We start from the raw sequence: 18,408 nt of genomic DNA, 5'->3' as shown, positions 1-18,408 counted from the left end.
CTGTAAGCCTCAGAACCTTATTGACTTAAAAAATATAATTTTAAAGATTGAGTAAAATACGATAATTTCGAGGTAATATAATTCGTTTCTTTCATGAATACATATTTCTTTCATCCATATTACATGTGTGAATCTTCCATTATTGGTTTTTATAATTTTGTTATGTTAAAATTTAGGGGAATGTTCATGGATGTTCAAATAATTTTGTTTTTGTATTATTAGATCTACTCCATTTTCTAGGATGTAAACCACTGAGCCCCATTGACTTAAAAAAGATAACTTTAAAGACTGTGTAAAATACGATAATTTCGGGGTAATATAATTCGTTTCTTTCATGAATACATATTCCTTTCATCCATATTACATGTGTGAATCTTCCATTATTGGTGTTTATAATTTTGTTATGTTAAAATTTAGGGGAATGTTCATGGATATTAAAATAATTTTGTGTTTGCAAAATATATCTACTCCATTTTCTAAGCTGTAAGCCTCAGAACCTTATTGACTTAAAAAATATAATTTTAAAGATTGAGTAAAATACGATAATTTCGAGGTAATATAATTCGTTTCTTTCATGAATACATATTTCTTTCATCCATATTACATGTGTGAATCTTCCATTATTGGTTTTTATAATTTTGTTATGTTAAAATTTAGGGGGATGTTCATGGATATTAAAATAATTTTGTGTTTGCAAAATATATCTACTCCATTTTCTAAGCTGTAAGCCTCAGAACCTTATTGACTTAAAAAATATAATTTTAAAGATTGAGTAAAATACGATAATTTCGAGGTAATATAATTCGTTTCTTTCATGAATACATATTTCTTTCATCCATATTACATGTGTGAATCTTCCATTATTGGTGTTTATAATTTTGTTATGTTAAAATTTAGGGGGATGTTCATGGATATTAAAATAATTTTGTGTTTGCAAAATATATCTACTCCATTTTCTAAGCTGTAAGCCTCAGAACCTTATTGACTTAAAAAATATAATTTTAAAGATTGAGTAAAATACGATAATTTCGAGGTAATATAATTCGTTTCTTTCATGAATACATATTTCTTTCATCCATATTACATGTGTGAATCTTCCATTATTGGTTTTTATAATTTTGTTATGTTAAAATTTAGGGGAATGTTCATGGATGTTCAAATAATTTTGTTTTTGTATTATTAGATCTACTCCATTTTCTAGGATGTAAACCACTGAGCCCCATTGACTTAAAAAAGATAACTTTAAAGACTGTGTAAAATACGATAATTTCGGGGTAATATAATTCGTTTCTTTCATGAATACATATTCCTTTCATCCATATTACATGTGTGAATCTTCCATTATTGGTGTTTATAATTTTGTTATGTTAAAATTTAGGGGAATGTTCATGGATATTAAAATAAATTTTTTTTGTATTATTAGATCTACTCCATTTTCTAGGATGTAAACCACAGAGCCTCATTGACTTAAAAAATATAACTTTAAAGACTGTGTAAAATACGATAATTTCGGGGTAATATAATTCGTTTCTTTCATGAATACATATTCCTTTCATCCATAATACATGTGTGAATCTTCCATTATTGGTGTTATTGGTGTTTATAATTTTGTTATGTTAAAATTTAGAGGAATGTACATGGATATTAAAATAAATTTTTTTGTATAATTAGATCTACTCCATTTTCTAAGATGTAAACCACAGAGCCTCATTGACTTAAAAAATATAATTTTAAAGACTGTGTAAAATACGATAATTTCGGGGTAATATAATTCGTTTCTTTCGTGAATACATATTCCTTTCATCCATATTACATGAGTGAATCTTCCTTTGAGTGAGTTTCATAAGATAATACAAACACGCTTTAAAACCTAATATATATTTTATAACAAAAAATGTTCATTTTACAGTCGCTGAATCGAATCGAATCCATGCAACCAATGCAACACAGCGTAGAATGCCAATTACGAGCACTTAATTTCCCCCGATGAACTCTCAGTTCACTACTAATTAAACATTCCAAAATATTTATCTAAGTTATATTTCTCAAATGAGAAGTAATATTATTTTTAAAGACTGAAAGATGACTCTGACAATGACAAAGAAAATATATCTCCACGGTTCAGTAAATTTAGACTTTTTAACTATTCTTGAATATATGGATTGCTTGAAGCTTGAAGATAGAATAATAAACTTCCATAAACTCGCTACAGTATTTTCAGTAATTTTATGGCTGCCTTACCATATGCCAACCCAACTCCGCACACCACCTTTGTCTCCAGACTATAACCAAACACTAACAGAGCAATAATGAGATTTACTCGAATGGAAAACCAGAAAGCATAAAATAAAAATCAAAAGAATGTGCTTATATCAGTCATATATCTACGGAATCTTATATCTACGGAAGAAATATCTGAACCAGTTGAATCAATACCAAATAAGTTAAGAGAGGATACAAAAAATAGAGGATTCAACAAAGTATAAACAAAGTATATTCAAGCAATTATTTAAGAATTCTGTATCAGTATAATCAGACTATTGACAAACACGATTTGAGCCAGATATATAAGAATTTTTTTGAATACTTTTTAGTGCAATAATCGGGCTAGAAGCGTATTGTTTTTATCATATAAAATAAAGAGATTATCGGGAATTAATAAAAATACAGTTATTCATAAAGATTCCATTCACTCAGTGATTGCTGAACAAACATAAAAGTTGATCGTTTGTATGCAAACTTTAGGAGGAATGTATTTCTATAAAAGCCTTATACACTGTTAAAATTTTCATTCGAAAATTATGGTAAAAAAACCGGCAACTGTCTGTCCATCCGATTAACCGTAAAGTTTACGATAAAGAAATTTTTTTTTCTTTATGGTTTTGAAACCATTTACAAAAAGCATGGTTATAAAACCATGAATACTAAACTATACGGTTTTTTAACCATTCACAACCAGCATTTTTCAAAAACGTAAAAAGAAATAATTATTTAAATAGACATAGGAGCTTGGGTTTTCGTAAGGAAATGGACATTAAATATTACCGGATACTGGCAATTCTTTACGTGTTGAAGGGAATGTAGGAAATATTGTAGTGTCAACACTAGGACTCGAACTCCAGTTATGCTGGGCATGAGATAAGCCCGCTCGTCTATGATACGTACGCAGTTGCAAAGAACTAAGTAGCTTCATTAGGTGGTTCTAGTTAGTGCGATAAAATTTTGGTTGTTTTACCGTGGTAGGTGAAAGCAGTTAATAAACAGTTTTTGTCAAACTTAACAGCTTGATTACCATTTTAATTATAGTTACTTGACTGTTTTGATTAAATGTGGAAAAATAACCATTCAATAAATTGTTATTGAACCATTTTTTCCGAGAAATTTCTTAACAGTGTATAGAAGCCAAGCCAAATTTTCAAATTGTTTCAAGAGGGAAGTTTTGATAAAAGACAATAATGATTTCTATGCAAGCAATGAAATGCTTCTGTGTATTGTGGCATTATCTAGAATAAATTTCGTAAACTTGTAGACTATCCGGAAACAATACTAATGAATAATGTTTTGGAAAAAATATATGACTTTTCGCAGAAATACAAATAATTTTCTAAAAAATTAGGGTTAATCGCGACACAATTAAGGGGAAACATAACTAAGTTCATTGATTGATATCATAGAGAAAGGGAGAGTTCCAAAATTACAAATTGTTATTAAATAACTTTGCAATAGCCATTTAACTTCCCCCTTTAAACTGATAACGATATATATAAATAGTCCCACGTATGGCTGTAGTGGTCGAATGGGCAACGACAGAGAGCTATTAAAATTTTAAGAAAGAAAAGGAGAAAAACACAATGTGAATATATCTTTCATTTCGAGAAAAAAAGAAACTAAAGCTAAACAAATAAATGTTTTTCCACGTCTGACCATCAAGGTCGTAACTTAAGAGACGTGGAAAAAAAGTTAATGGATATGGCGATACTCCTATTCTTATGAAAATTATTGTGTAAGTTGAGAAAGAAATAATTTCAGTTTCTCCGATTTAAAAGTTTGTTTCTCGTATTTCTTAATGTGGAAGGTTGTTTTGTTGTCGTAGCTGGACACTGTGACGCCGGACAATAAAAAACCACGACTGAGTGTCGCATTAGCATTTGACTAATGATAATATAAGAGCAATTCTCTTGGAGTAATTATGATATACTAGTGATTCAATTTGAAAAATTACAAATAACTTCAATTAAGTTAAAGCTTCATGACACTTAAGACTCCTGAAACGATTTAAATACCTTATTATTATGTAATTTACTTACTTTTCTATTGAATTGTCAATTTTAATGATCATTCTTTTTTAGTGTCTTTAACTGATATCACATTTCTCATCATATATTTGTTTCTTAGATAATTTAATACGTTTCTATTTTTTTTAAAGAAATAAAGAAGTCGATTCGTTTGTATTTAGAAATATGTTTGATTTTCTTAATGTTTAAAATGTGTATCCTTCAATAATTTAGTTATTAATTCATTTCCACTGAACCTCTCTTTCATTTACTTATTAATTACCTCAATCTTTCATTAAATCGATCATTTATTATAATATCATTTATTTAAATAATTCTTTTACCATTCATTGCGAGATTAATCATTTTGTCATTCAGGTTTCATTAACTTACACGTTACTTAAATAGTTTATTCAATTATTTCTTATTCATTAATTTATTCATGTAAAATCATATTATTCTAATTAAAAAAATTAATAAAATTCAGTGACAGAAAAGGATGATAGAGTTTCAAGGCACAAAGCTGCTTTTCTCTTTAACGAAACTTATAGATCACTATAACAGATCTGGTAGATGATAAATTAAAATACTAATTAAGTGTTTAATAATTTTTTATTCATTGATCTACATATATTGGTACACCAATGATTAAAATGTATGCATATTAATGATGATACGTAATAAACATTCCTGAACTGAGAAAAAATGTTGGCCAAATTACCGTAATGTATCTAACATTTTTGGTAAAAAAGAATAATTCTGGTAATTAAAATCAAAACATACTGTTATTAAACAATTTATTCAGTAATGGTAATTTTTCCATTCATATGGTAACGGTTTACCGGAATCTTTTTTTCAAAGCTATATTTTTATCACCACACATTTAGTAAAAATTATAAAACTTGAAAGGGAATTTAACCAAATCATTGTTTTTTATGCAATGCTTCAAAATATCATGATAAAATTGCCTAATTTTACAATATCTACCAAATTTTATTACATGATATAGAATTATTTTTAATTTTTAATTTATCAAAATCACTACCAAAGCTCTTCGTTAAAATAACCGAGCTATTTGGTGTTTCCATGGAGACAGAAACACGGTAAAGTTTTCCTCAATCTGGTAGTTTTGAATACACTACTTTTTTTTCTCAGTGTAATGGTATATCATCATTACTAATGAATTTGAATTTAACTCTTATTCATTTAAAATTTTACCTTTTACACTCTGCCTTTTTGTCAAATTTTCACCATTTATTTTACTTTCATTCGATTCTACAAATTATTCCGCAATTTTCAAAAATCATAGTTAATGTAGTATAGTTACAAGCCACTAATGTATTATTTTGTTTGCTGGGTAGTTATAACTATAATACAAATTACACTCATCTTGTAGTAGTTGAAACTTGAATAATATTTATTGTTAGATTGTTGTATATACTGGTTAAAAGAATTCCTGGTTCAAAACCCGAACCCATCACTAATTTCATAGATTATTTAACTTGAATGTGAAACTATTTATTCAACATATGGTTGTTTTGAAATTGAAAAAAAAGTCTTTAACAGTATAATATTTCACTTAAATTTTCTAATCAGGTATTTCGTAAGAAAATTAAATTTTTGAGGCAGTTGGACAACCGGAAAGTTTCCATACAATTACGTGTTGTACATTTTATTTTTAAAATTTGTGTTTGTTTTCCGATTTTTTGCCTTAAAATTTGTTCACTAACTATAAATCATAGAGTTCAAATAGAATTCTTTATTATTATCTTTACTTTTTATAAAAGGATTGAGAATTTAAAGTAAGTGACTTAAGTAAAAGAAAAAGGGAAAAGAAATATCCTTCTTGATTGGATGAATAAGGTCCAATTTCCGTTTTTTATTACCTCGATGGATTTGCTATCAAAAATATTACAATATGAGAGCTATTGAATAAAGCGAAGTCTACAAACACTCAATAAATATCTCATCCAAACAAGAGAGTTCATCCTTTTGAAGGTAACCTTGACCGAGGCGCGAACTTCTCGGCACGGCTTAACGCCTTTGTGATACTCGCCGACGATGTTCCCAATCACCGCTGCAGACGTGTAGAAATACAAACAGGAACATTTAAATTGTGCAAGGTCGGAAGAATTTTTTTTCTTTTCCTCTTTACGTTTGATTCTGAATAATCTGACCTCACGTAGACACTTAGGTCACTATAATATATTCTCCTTCAATAAAGTGAAAAATGAATTATTGTTATAATTTTAAAGGCTTAAATAAATTTTGTATGTATTTCCCTTTATTGAAAGGTCAGAATTAGATATTTTTTTTTAATATTCTCTCCGACATTTTACCATGTCGGGACATCAAAATAACTATCAAAAATAACATCAATCAATTATTCAATTTAATTTTCTAAGATTTTGCAAGTCTATTTTTTTAATAGTTGCCTACATTGATACTTGATATAAAAGAACAGATTGAAATTTTTTTTTTAATTATTCAACCTACTTTTTTAAATAGTTGCTTACATTGATACTTGATATAAAAGAACAGATTGAATTTTTTAGTTAACTATTCAACCTACTTATTAAATAGTTGCCTACATTGATACTTGATATAAAAGAACAGATTTAAATTTTTTTTTTAACTTTTCAACCTGCTTTTTTAAATAATTGCCTACATTGATACTTGATATAAAGGAACAGATTGAAATTTTTTTTCTAACTATTCAACCTACTTTTTTAAATAGTTGCCTACATTGATACTTGATATAAAAGAACAGATTTTTTTTTTTAAACTTTTCAACCTATTTTTTTAAATAGTTGCCTACATTGATACTTGATATAAAAGAACAGATTGAAATTTTTTTTAACTATTCAACCTACTTTTTTAAATAGTTGCCTACATTGATACTTGATATAAAAGAACAGATTGAAATTTTTTTTTTAAACTAATCAACCTACTTTTTTAAATAGTTGCCTACATTGATACTTGATATAAAAGAACAGATTGAAATTTTTTTAAGCTATTCAACCTACTTTTTTAAATAGTTGCCTATATTGAAACTTGATATAAAAGAACAGACTGAAAGTTTTTAGTTAACTATTCAACCTACTTTTTTAACTCATTAGTATTCAACTAACAGTAAATTGTTTTAAATCCTTAATTCATGAAATAAATACTTTACAGAATTTAAAACGATTCATACCTACTCTTTATACTCACTTTAAGAGGACGCTATACCACGGGAGAAACTTTTAATCGCAAATTCTCTTTCTTTTCCATGAAATAATTTAAAATTTATTGTATAGAAAAAGTGAATTCAGACAAACTATAGACTAAACTATAAAATTTCAAATACTGAAAAGAAATTTTCATAATATCTAAATGAAAATAAGTTATGAGAATATACATTATATCCTTAGGATTACACAATGGAGAAGTTCTCTTTCAATAATTTGTTTGAAATTTGATATTTTAAATTTTTTTCAGCAACTGAAACACCATGGCTCACTCTAGGTTTTGGTCTAATTCTAGTTGGCGGTCAAATTCGGGCTGTTTAATCGTATTAGGTGAAAGCAGTTAATAAACTGTTTTTTGTCACTGTTAATAGTTTGAATATCATCTTATTTATGATTATTTGACTGTTTTACTTGAATATGATAAAATAAGCTCTTATTTAATCCTTTTTCTGAGAAATTTCTAACAGTGCTCAATATTAAACTGAAATATTTTAAAAATACTGTTTGTTCGCTGATATCCATTTAAAGCAAGTTACTAACTGAACAGCAAACGTCTCACAATCTCATTATATTGTATACAATCAATGTACATTGTGCAAAAAAAAACAGACTATATTAAATAACTTTTCATTAATAATCTGATTTTCATGATCTAGGACTCAATCTGTATGGCTCGACGAGTAAACTTTAAATATGCTAATTAATAAGTACAGATGATATTTTAAGTTACGAAATCAGACACAGAAATATACTTTCTCTGAATAAGGATACCTTTTTTTCCGACGGATTCAAATTCCTGACCCCCAAGATATGGAGGGTAGCCGTAATTATGGGAAATATGGTCCCAATAGTTTGGACATAACAGAGCTCCGAAGTTTGGACCCCTTAATGTTAATTTTATGTTTTGCGTATTTCGCTATATCTCGAGAAATTTTTTTACGAATTGAATTGAAAAATTGTTGCCCACAATTATAAAATTCGTTTATCCAAAGATAATTCTATTTAAAAAATAACATTCAGTAAATATTTATTATTTTAGGTATAAAAAAAGGTATAAAAAAATTGAATTGCAAGGCATGCAATTTTTTTCATAATTTAAAAGAATATAATTTTGCATGATTAAAAAACGAAATTTCTGCAAAATCAGTTGAATAGTTCCTGGCAAATTTAATTTTAAAAAAGTCAGATATTTAAAACGTTTTTATGTAATGCTCTAAAGTATTGTGATGAAATTACAAAATTTTATCACATTAATGAAATTTTATCACAGAGTGTAAAACCATATTCTGTTGGTTATTTTACCGAAATCGTTACCAAAGCCTTTTGGTAAAAGTCACCGAGCTGTTTGGTGTTCCTATAGAACTAGAAACACGCTAAATTTTACCATATTCTGATAGTTTTGACAATACTTTTTTCTTCGTCCATATTTTAACTTAACTGGTCCAGTCTAGTTAATTTTGCAACTACTAATTTTAAATTCAAATATATTTTATAGATTTTTTTTGAATATTCGAAAAGAAAACTAGCGTGTTTGCTTTTATGATTACATTAAAATAATAGGTGCCCGTGAATGATATCTGGACGTGATGGCTTTGTCTTAACTTTTTTTTCAGCATTGGCATTTCACAATGACAGACTTATATACCGTCAATTTACATTACATTAGGTGCATTAAACTATTAACTATTATGATAGAGCTATGATAGATGTGACAGTAGATCATTTCACCGGTGATGACATGAATCTCTACTTAAGATAAATGGCTTTCAAACGATAAAGTTGTAATTTCATTCGTTTCTACCTTGTACAGCATTTTAGGACTCTAATTTCTTTCTTTTTTCTTTCTTTTTTCTCTTTTCACTGATTATTTCAATAGTAGAACACGTGTTATCCATTTCAATCACACAACATACTGTTAAAAGACCTTCTTTTATTTGATTTGATAAGAAGCTGATCTCAGTTGCATCTTTTTGCCAAAAATTTAGAAAGGTTTCGTCAATTTGCCTTGGTCGTTAAAAAAAAAGAGTATCTTCATTTGTCTAGTTGATAAACGGATCTGTAAAAACCGAAAAATTGAAATTCATCTTGATTACATTCTTTCTTTTTTATTACGTATTTTATGTTTGAAAAACTTAAACTAAGATTAAAAAACTTAACTTAAAAAATTAAAAAAATTATACAAGATTTACTAAATGAGCTAGCTGCATCCTTTATAGAGTTCGGAACAGAGCGAGATATTAAAAATTGCTTTATTTAAATGATCCGAGACCTGAAATTTGTTTTAGCTTGTGTGGTTTTTCTAGCAAGAAGCCTTGCAAGATGTTTGGTTTTCTGACCCTAATACATAATATATTTCATATACGGTTTTGTTTCAAATTATTTCGGAAAAATTCTGTTATCAGAGTTTATGTATATATAATTTATATTATATCTGTATTGAGATTTACATTTGTTATGAAAGCTTAAAATAAACAAGTTCAGCAAAGAGTGTTGTAATATATTTTAAAATATTAGTTATACATATTTTTTGCATTTTTCAATATGGGCCAATGATCAATAAAAAGTATTAACATCATGTATTTTTCAATGTGTTTTTAATAAACAAGTTCTAAACAACAATTTAATAAACAAATTCTCACTAAAAAAGCTGGTGACAAAATATCACATTTTGTTTCATTATTGTTAAAATCAAATTTCTTAAACTTATAGGATGCAATGAAGTTTGCAATTGTGGATGAAAATATGCGGAAAATTCATGGAATATTATAAAATAAATTTAATCCTTACTAAATGCTATTTAAAAGGCATAGGCAATTTTCCGGTAATCTGTTCATTTAATCTACAAAAAGTAGATGAAATTAATAAGAGAATATAAATGCGTAAGTTGATTGTATTTTATATACCTTTAAGCTTTATACAAATAACATATCTTAACTTTAGCTAAGTTAATTACCGTTATCTTTTAACAGTTCATGAAAGCTCATTTCTTAAACTCATATTTTTTTCACAGACTGGCTTAATTAGAACTGGAAATGAAGAATACTTTATTGAACCTATTGCAAAAGTTCCTTCAAACATTTCAACTGGTCATGCACACGCCATTTACAAAAAGTCTTCTCTAGAAAAAGCCCAGAAGTCAATTGGAGGAACTTGTGGAAATGTAGGTAAGCTAAACTCATACTACAATTTTATCTTTAAATTCATAACTCCTATTTTTTCTTTTCTAATAGTAGGGGTACATAAATTAAAAAAAAGTTGGAAATAAAATAGAAACACCTACCAATAACAGCTAAAAATTTTACTGTTTTTTTTTAATAACAGTCCAGTAAAATATGCTTCAGAAAATTAACTATAATACAGATTTATAATTGTTCTTCTACTCTTCTCTTTACGCTCCCCTTATATAATTTTATAACGGATGTTGAACAGCTGACCCAATTCTGAGTTTACGACTATCAATGTTCAACTCCGCAGCCTTGGAATTTTGAACCCAATCTAAAAGACAAGGGAACTGCTGGATCAAGTATGGCGACACGCTAGCCTTCGTAGATGATTTTTTGATGGAACTACCTCGAATTTGCGTTACATGGAGAGGAAAACTTCCCATAGTTAGCCCAACGGCTAGGGGATTCTAACCCATGATCCGTCCATCACTGAGGATTTGTTTTCTTAAGCGTTGTGGTTGGGGCGAGCTAAGAGCAGAAAATGTATCAACAAGCCAGCTCTGAGCTTTGAACCTGGGTCACCTCATTGGAAGGTGAACGCTCTACCCCTTGAGCCACCGCGGTTCTCCTCTTTTTTTGAAAGAAATGGGGAGGATTTCAGGGGGAGAATTGAACTCTATACAGACAACAATTCTCTAACAGATAACAATTTTTCTATACAGACTAGTGAGGCTTTGCTTCCGGTGCACTTGACTACACAAAATTAAATGAGGCCAGTTTTGGGACGATAGAACTACTAGAAGTGTTTTATGTTAAAAAAGTACAATATTGTACTTGCCCTTATTTACACATCTTACATTGCTACACAGACAATTGAGATGTTGTTTCTTATGTTTTTTTGGATGCACTTAAACGAATGAGACATAACACGAGTCAATAGTACTAATATTTCAAAAATTGAAATGGGATTTTTTGTTTAATGAGAACTATTTTTTAAATTGTGCTTGTTCTGAAGAAACCCTTTTTACTTTCCAATTTAGTCCGATCATCTCGTGGTTGGTCTTATTCAATTCAGCAGACAAAATTTCTCCCTTGTTGTCTAGATTGAATTTTATTCCCCACTTCAAATCATCCCAATTTTTCTTTAAAAAGGGATAGCATACAGAGACTAACAGTGAAGTTTATTAGGTATCATTTATAATAACATAAGATTGCAAAAAAAATTCTAAGTCATTCATTTTTCCGAAGAAATACTCATACTATAACTGGACTGTAATGTTATAATTTCAGGTTGAAATTTGCGCATCCTACAAAAAAATAGAAGCAAGCTTTGTACACAAAAATTATGAAAAAAATCGTTGTTACTATTACCAAATTTTCCTTCCATCTCTTTCGTGTCTATTAGTATTTGAGGGACTATCTTGCAATCGAAATTGATGCCTATCAAGAGTGCTCAACTTTCAATTAAATTTAAAGAAAATGATTTGTGGAATTTTCGAATGAAAGATTGCGTAGCAATTTTCGGGGGTTAGCGAGCGTTAGCGAGCAGGGGGCGCAGCCCACTAGTTATTAACAATTTTCAGTAGTTTCAGCAAGTCACTGATGGTGTTTAGAATTCGAAGTAAATGTTATTTTGCTTTTTAAAATAAAGAAAAAAAATTTTAAAGAAAAATCCACTAATTATAATCAGGTAAAAAATTTATCTAGTAGAATTCCATATTTGTTTGGTTTTTGAAATTATATGTTGAAATTAACTATTTTTATCCAGTAATGTTTATTACGTTATCTTATTTTTCTTAAAAAGAATAATTTGAACTAAAATTATTCTATAATATATTAATCTTTGGTATTATTTATTAAATTAAAACTTAGATAAGGATACGAAATATAATATAAATTAAAAGAAAATCGTTAAAAAATGAATACATATCTTACCGCCAAAAATATCTAACAATATGCTAAAACTAAGATAATTTATATTAGAATTTTTACTCGATTTTGAATTATCCTCCTATTTTATATTCGAAATGTTATTCAGCAGAATTATTTTATGAAACATGCATGTTCGTATTTTAATTTCATAAACTATTGATGATTTAACGCTAGTTTTTGATAAACCTAATGGAAAGTATTTCTTTGCAGCTGATGATTTTATAAAGTTTAAATATCAGGAAGATAAAGATAATAGTTTCTCATTGAAGCGGCGAAGGAGAAAGAGATCAGTAAGTACGGAGAGAAATGTTGAAACACTGGTTGTTGCTGATAAGATGATGGTGGATTATTACTCAGAAGAGGATATTGAGACTTACATACTTACAGTAATGAATATGGTTAGTATTATTGTTATTATTTTTGTTCACTGCTTAAAATTATGGTGTTATTTTATTTCATAGATGATTACAAAGATGTTAAAAAAGTAGTGTGTAAAAACTTGTAATAATAATAATAGCTGTTTTCGATTTTAAGTTAAATTTTTTTTTAAAAATTTGTCACTATTTATTATTTAAAATTAAACTGCAGAATGAAAAAGCTCACGCAAAAAAAAAACACTGAAAACAAAGGAAAAAAAAAGCTTAATTCTTTCAACGACAAATATTTGTGGGAACTTTTTTTCTAATTTCGCTGAAAAACGGAAAAATTACTAAGACCTGAGTAGTTAACTTATTAACTCTTTCCCTGACGGATTTTTTTTCTTCGAATTTCTGACCCAAAAAAAAAGCATTTTTTTTATTGCTGAAAATTAATGTATGTTCTATTTAAAATTAGAAAAAGAAAATATTTTTGTCAGCAAGCGGTTTTTTGCGTTACCTATTGGTGACTAAATGTGTGATGTCCCGTCCACAGATCTCCAGTTTACCCTGCAATGCACCCACGCTTTTTCTTTAAAAAAAAAAAAAAAAAAAAAAAAAAAAAAAAAAAAAAAAAAACACCTTGATTACATTTATTAACTCTCTTGCTATAAGGTTTCTTAGATAAAAATCTGCATAAAATAATTATTAAAATTTGGTAAAAAATATTTTGGTGAATAATTTTTCAACCTTACATCTAAAACAGCTTCTCAATCAGTCTTGGGCATCAGAGCGTAAAAATCTTATTTATCGCAGAGCCATCATAACTATTTTGGCATGCAACGGTAACACGAATGAAAGTGATATTACGCTTTTATATATTTTTATTAATTATATTAAATTAATTCGCTTTTTGTTTAGGCTGTTTTTTGAAGGCTCTGTCGTAACATGAAATGTTTTTTTTTTGAGTAATATGCTATTTTTATAACTGCTGTGTTGCAACTGTTACTGATGACTGTTATGTCAAGTTTAGGTTATCTAAAGAAAGCGCTGTCAACGCTTATTTTGAAAATGGTGTAAAACGTCAATATGAAGAAAAACCACAGTTTTGTAAAAATGAAAAACGTTTGTGGTCAAATTTTTTTATATTTAAAAATTTACTCCAATACTGCATTAATTGGACTCATAAAAATTTGCAAAAACTGAGAATAAGTCATTGATTTTGATTTGTCTGTTCAAAAGCACAGATTATTCACGACAATATTATGTATATAGTTAAAAATCATCGCATTTCTTCGAGTGTAAAGTATATAAACTATTGCTTTTTTATTTTTCTTGGTGACAGAACTTCGAAAAACAGCGTTGAATACAACACAAAAATGTAATCACCACTCTAAGAAACTCCTTTCTAAATTTAAAAGTAATTTGAAAGTGAAACAGATATAAACTGCCTTCAACTTGGAAAGCAAATATATATGAGTCCAATAGTAATATCTGTGTTGATACGAGTCCAAAACTGATACAGAATACGTGACTTTCTTTTTCCGTCCCTACATATAGTGTTCTGTCTGATCCTATTGCAGCGACAAATATAGATAATTACAAATTCTGGTAGAAGTTTCTTAATATTTTAGGGAGTTAAGAAACTTTAGCTTTAAAAATATAAGCTGCTTACAAAAACAAAATTTCATTACGTGCCAACTTATTTGATAAACATACAAAAAAGAATAAGTTATATGAATACAGATCATCCATAACATGAGTTCAAACCCAAAATATTGTTCTTTTTTAAACGTTTTTTGGTAGTTTCTTTCTCTGAGCTCTCCAAACACGTATTAATTTTGTTGAAATAACATGGTTGTTATTTTATCATTTAACTCGTTATGACAAACGTAGTTTTATTTACGCCGCTGCTAGTTAGAGATTTAATATGAAAAAAAAAGATATTCCTCTTTTTAATCATCTTATTTTATCTATTTTATTATTATTCTACCTTTCATCATTTTCTTATGATTGTTATTACTTATGATGTTATTACTTAATGATGATGTTATTACTTAATAATATGATTGTTATTACTTACTTTAAATCATTATAATGAACTGATTATTATTAATATTATAATATTAGTTATCATTGCTACTAAATGTTATTATTCTTGTTATTAATTATCACTTATAAAGTAAATGATATATAGATTTCCAAAGTCAGTTATATTTGTTAATTTAATCGATGTTTCTATCACAAAAAATTTTGGTGAGTTTTACAGAAAAAATTATTTTTTAAAACGAAAAGAAGCCATTTATAAATAGAGCTGTAATAGAAAATAGAACATATGATTTTGATAACTCAAAAAATTTAAGTAATTTTAATGAAATTGTTAATTATATTCAGTTTATAAATATGGAATAAATTCGTCCACAATGATAACAAGTTTTTTTTACGTTAATTATGAAATAAAATAAAGTGACTCACCAATCTCAATGGCTTGTTTAAAAAAAAATCCAAATTTATAAGTTTTGTTATCCATAAATGATGAGAAAAATTATATAATTAAATAAAATGAATTCATTTGATAACAATTATTTTATTTGTCGTATTGTATTCTAGGTCTCTTCTTTATATCACGATGCCAGCATAGGCAATGCTATAAATATCGTTTTAGTAAGATTAATTCTTATTGAAACTGAAGATCAGGAGGTAAATATAATTTCATTTATTTTTCGTTTAATTCCGACGTATACTCAGAAGTACCTTAAACAATAATTCTCGTAATAAGACCCAAAATGTACGGTATTTAAACTATTCATTTGGTAATTTTTACGTTCATATGGTAACGGCTTACTAGAAATCCAGATTTTCAAAATACTAGTTCATATTCCGCCCATTTTCTAAGAAAAGAAAACGAAATGAAAAAGTAAATTTAACCTAATAAATGGTTTATATACCATGTTCATGATAAAAGTTTTACGACTTTTACCAAATTTTATCACATACTATAAAAACATATTTTATAGTTTACTTTACCAAAATTACCAAACTTTCGTATTCCCATAGGCCCAAAAACATGGTAAATTTTAACATATTCTAGTAGTTTTGACTAGACTCATCCATTCCAAACTGAAAACTGAAATATGTTCTCTCTGAATGTTAAAACTAGCAAATTCGAAATTTTAACAATTTTAAATTAGCGAGTTAAGTAGTTGATTGAAGTTACCACGTAGTGCAGTAAAAATACATTATTACTAAGTCTGTGTAATTTTGTAACTTACTGTATATTTACTGAAAACTCAATTTCCAGAGAAGCGAAAATAAATGAATTGTTTAAATTATTTTATTTAATGTAATTTAATTTAATTTGCAATTTTGTAAATTTTCTGTAACCTAAAAGACAACTTAAATTTTGGGAATATCAGCTAAACTCCGAACTATAATACGCAAATTCGGTGAAACCTTAATAATGTGTCAATATGGACTATGTTTACATTAGAACTGAAACACAATTTCATGAATTCTGGTTCAAGAAAAATTTATTTTCATCGCAATATGGTTCTACTTTGTACCATTGGTACTACTTTGTACTACAACTCATTCTAAATTTTTTTTAACAATTAGTTGAATACACTGAGAAAAAAGTATTGTCAAAAGTACCAGAATATGGTAAAATTTACCGCGTTTCTGGGTCTATGGAAGAACCGAAGAGCTCTGTAAAATCTTCCCAAGCGCTTTGGTAAAAGCAATATGGTTTTATTACATGTGATAAAATTTTGTAAATGTGGTAAAAATTTTTAATTTTTTCATTGTACCTTAGAGCTTGGCATGAAAACCGTTTATTCGGACAAATTTGCTTTTCAGTTTTGTGTGCCAAGTTTTGTTTTGCTTTTGTATGTTTTCAAAACGTGTGATAATAGGAACTATAATTTTGGAGACGAGAATTTCTGGTAAATTGTTACCATATGTACGATAAATTACTAAAGTACCGTATATTTTGGTTTTATTAACTAGAATTATGTTTTTTTTTTTTACCTATTGTACTTGTTTTACTTACTGCGATTTTACCGATTGTTTTTTTACAGTATTGTTCTTACTATACTAAATGGTAATTTTATCAGAATTTTTTGTCCGTTTAAGAAGCCAAATAAAAAAATCGACAAAAGGAAAAACCCAAAATTAATCACATACAATGTGCATGTATACATTTCTGCCTTATTGTTGCTTCATAGTTACATTTATGCCCACTTCCCTTAATGTTTATTTTTGAGAGAATTTTTATTCACTGTAGATAAAAAACTGGAAAAACCACTTACAAAAGTCCAAACAAAAGTTTTTATCTTTGCAAAGTCTCTCATTTTACGAACTATTGGATGAGAAATAAACCTTCTCTGAATAAGTGAAGTGGTTTAAAAAATGAATTTAATGGAGCCGGTTGCTATTGTTCATTGAAGAGAAAAAAAAGGGTGTCTGGTGGGAATTCAAGTATGAAAACTCCTTTTGTACATCTTGTTTTGTTTCTTGAATTCTAACATTTTGTTTCGATCTTTGAAGAAAAAGGAAGCATTTTCATTTCGAGATTCCACTTCATCTTGTGCCCCTGAATGTGATTTCTAAAATTGATAGTTAGAACAATAGATACGTTAACTATCAGGTATTGCAGGTTGTAAAATTAATGACTTTTTATTAGACAGCTGCATCTCATATTTTTCCCAATGAGCTATTGTTCTTGAATGCAATGTTAAGGTTTCAAGAATAAAGTGTGTTAATAAGTCATCAGTTGTAACTAGTTTTTTGATAGTAACAATTTCTGTGTTCTTGCAATTATTTCTTTTGTTTTTTAATTGTCACGTACTTACGGAATTATTCGCATTTATTTGTGAATAAAATTTTTAATTGTAAGGTATACAATTTTTTACATAATTTTATACTATGCTAATTTTAAATGACAAAATATAAACGACTCATGAAACTTGAAAAATACGACTTTTTTGAAATTTAAATGGAGAGAAACAATTCGGTTGATTTCGTTTAAATTTTGTATTTTGTCATAGAAAAATTACACAGTTTAAAATGAGATGAAAATGTAAATGCTTTATAATTCAAAAATATTTCTATTTTTTTAAAATTAATAATAAAAAACAATAAATTATCTTAAAAATTTACATTTTATTTGATAATAACTTTGGAAAAAAGAATTCTGTAATTGTGAGTTAAAATAATTCTTGAAAGTAGTTTTATAGGTATAGTGTAACTAATATTTAAGGACCCAAATTTTTGACAAATTTGACTTAACTATTGAGACCGGTCGGGATAACTTGATTGGTAGGGCGTTACACCCATGTCAAAGAGGTCGTAAGTTTCATATCCGCCTGCCAAAAGACTCCCTGTGTAGTAAATATTGACGTTAAATCTGTCGGGTCACAAAGTCTTCCGTGTTCCCATAACAAATTATACCTCT

General features: G+C 27.8%; 1 protein-coding gene across 1 annotated transcript in view; it reads left to right on the top strand.

Annotated features, from left to right (window-relative positions):
- The window catches only part of LOC107453721 (A disintegrin and metalloproteinase with thrombospondin motifs 6), a 113,659-nt gene that overhangs the window by 37,383 nt on the left and 57,868 nt on the right, over positions 1-18,408 (top strand). The window contains exons 3-5 of the mRNA XM_087161456.1: positions 10,515-10,668; positions 12,811-12,998; positions 15,567-15,656. Of these exons, the coding sequence (XP_087017582.1) occupies positions 10,515-10,668; positions 12,811-12,998; positions 15,567-15,656 (432 nt within the window). The remainder of the gene's footprint in view (positions 1-10,514; positions 10,669-12,810; positions 12,999-15,566; positions 15,657-18,408) is intronic.

The sequence above is a fragment of the Parasteatoda tepidariorum genome, chromosome 4, assembly GCF_982258835.1.
Source record: "Parasteatoda tepidariorum strain Cologne lab strain chromosome 4, Ptep-v5.0, whole genome shotgun sequence".
NCBI lineage: Eukaryota > Metazoa > Arthropoda > Arachnida > Araneae > Theridiidae > Parasteatoda > Parasteatoda tepidariorum.
The sequence above is the reverse complement of the archived record's forward strand: the minus strand, read 5'-3'. Positions and strand labels throughout refer to the sequence as shown.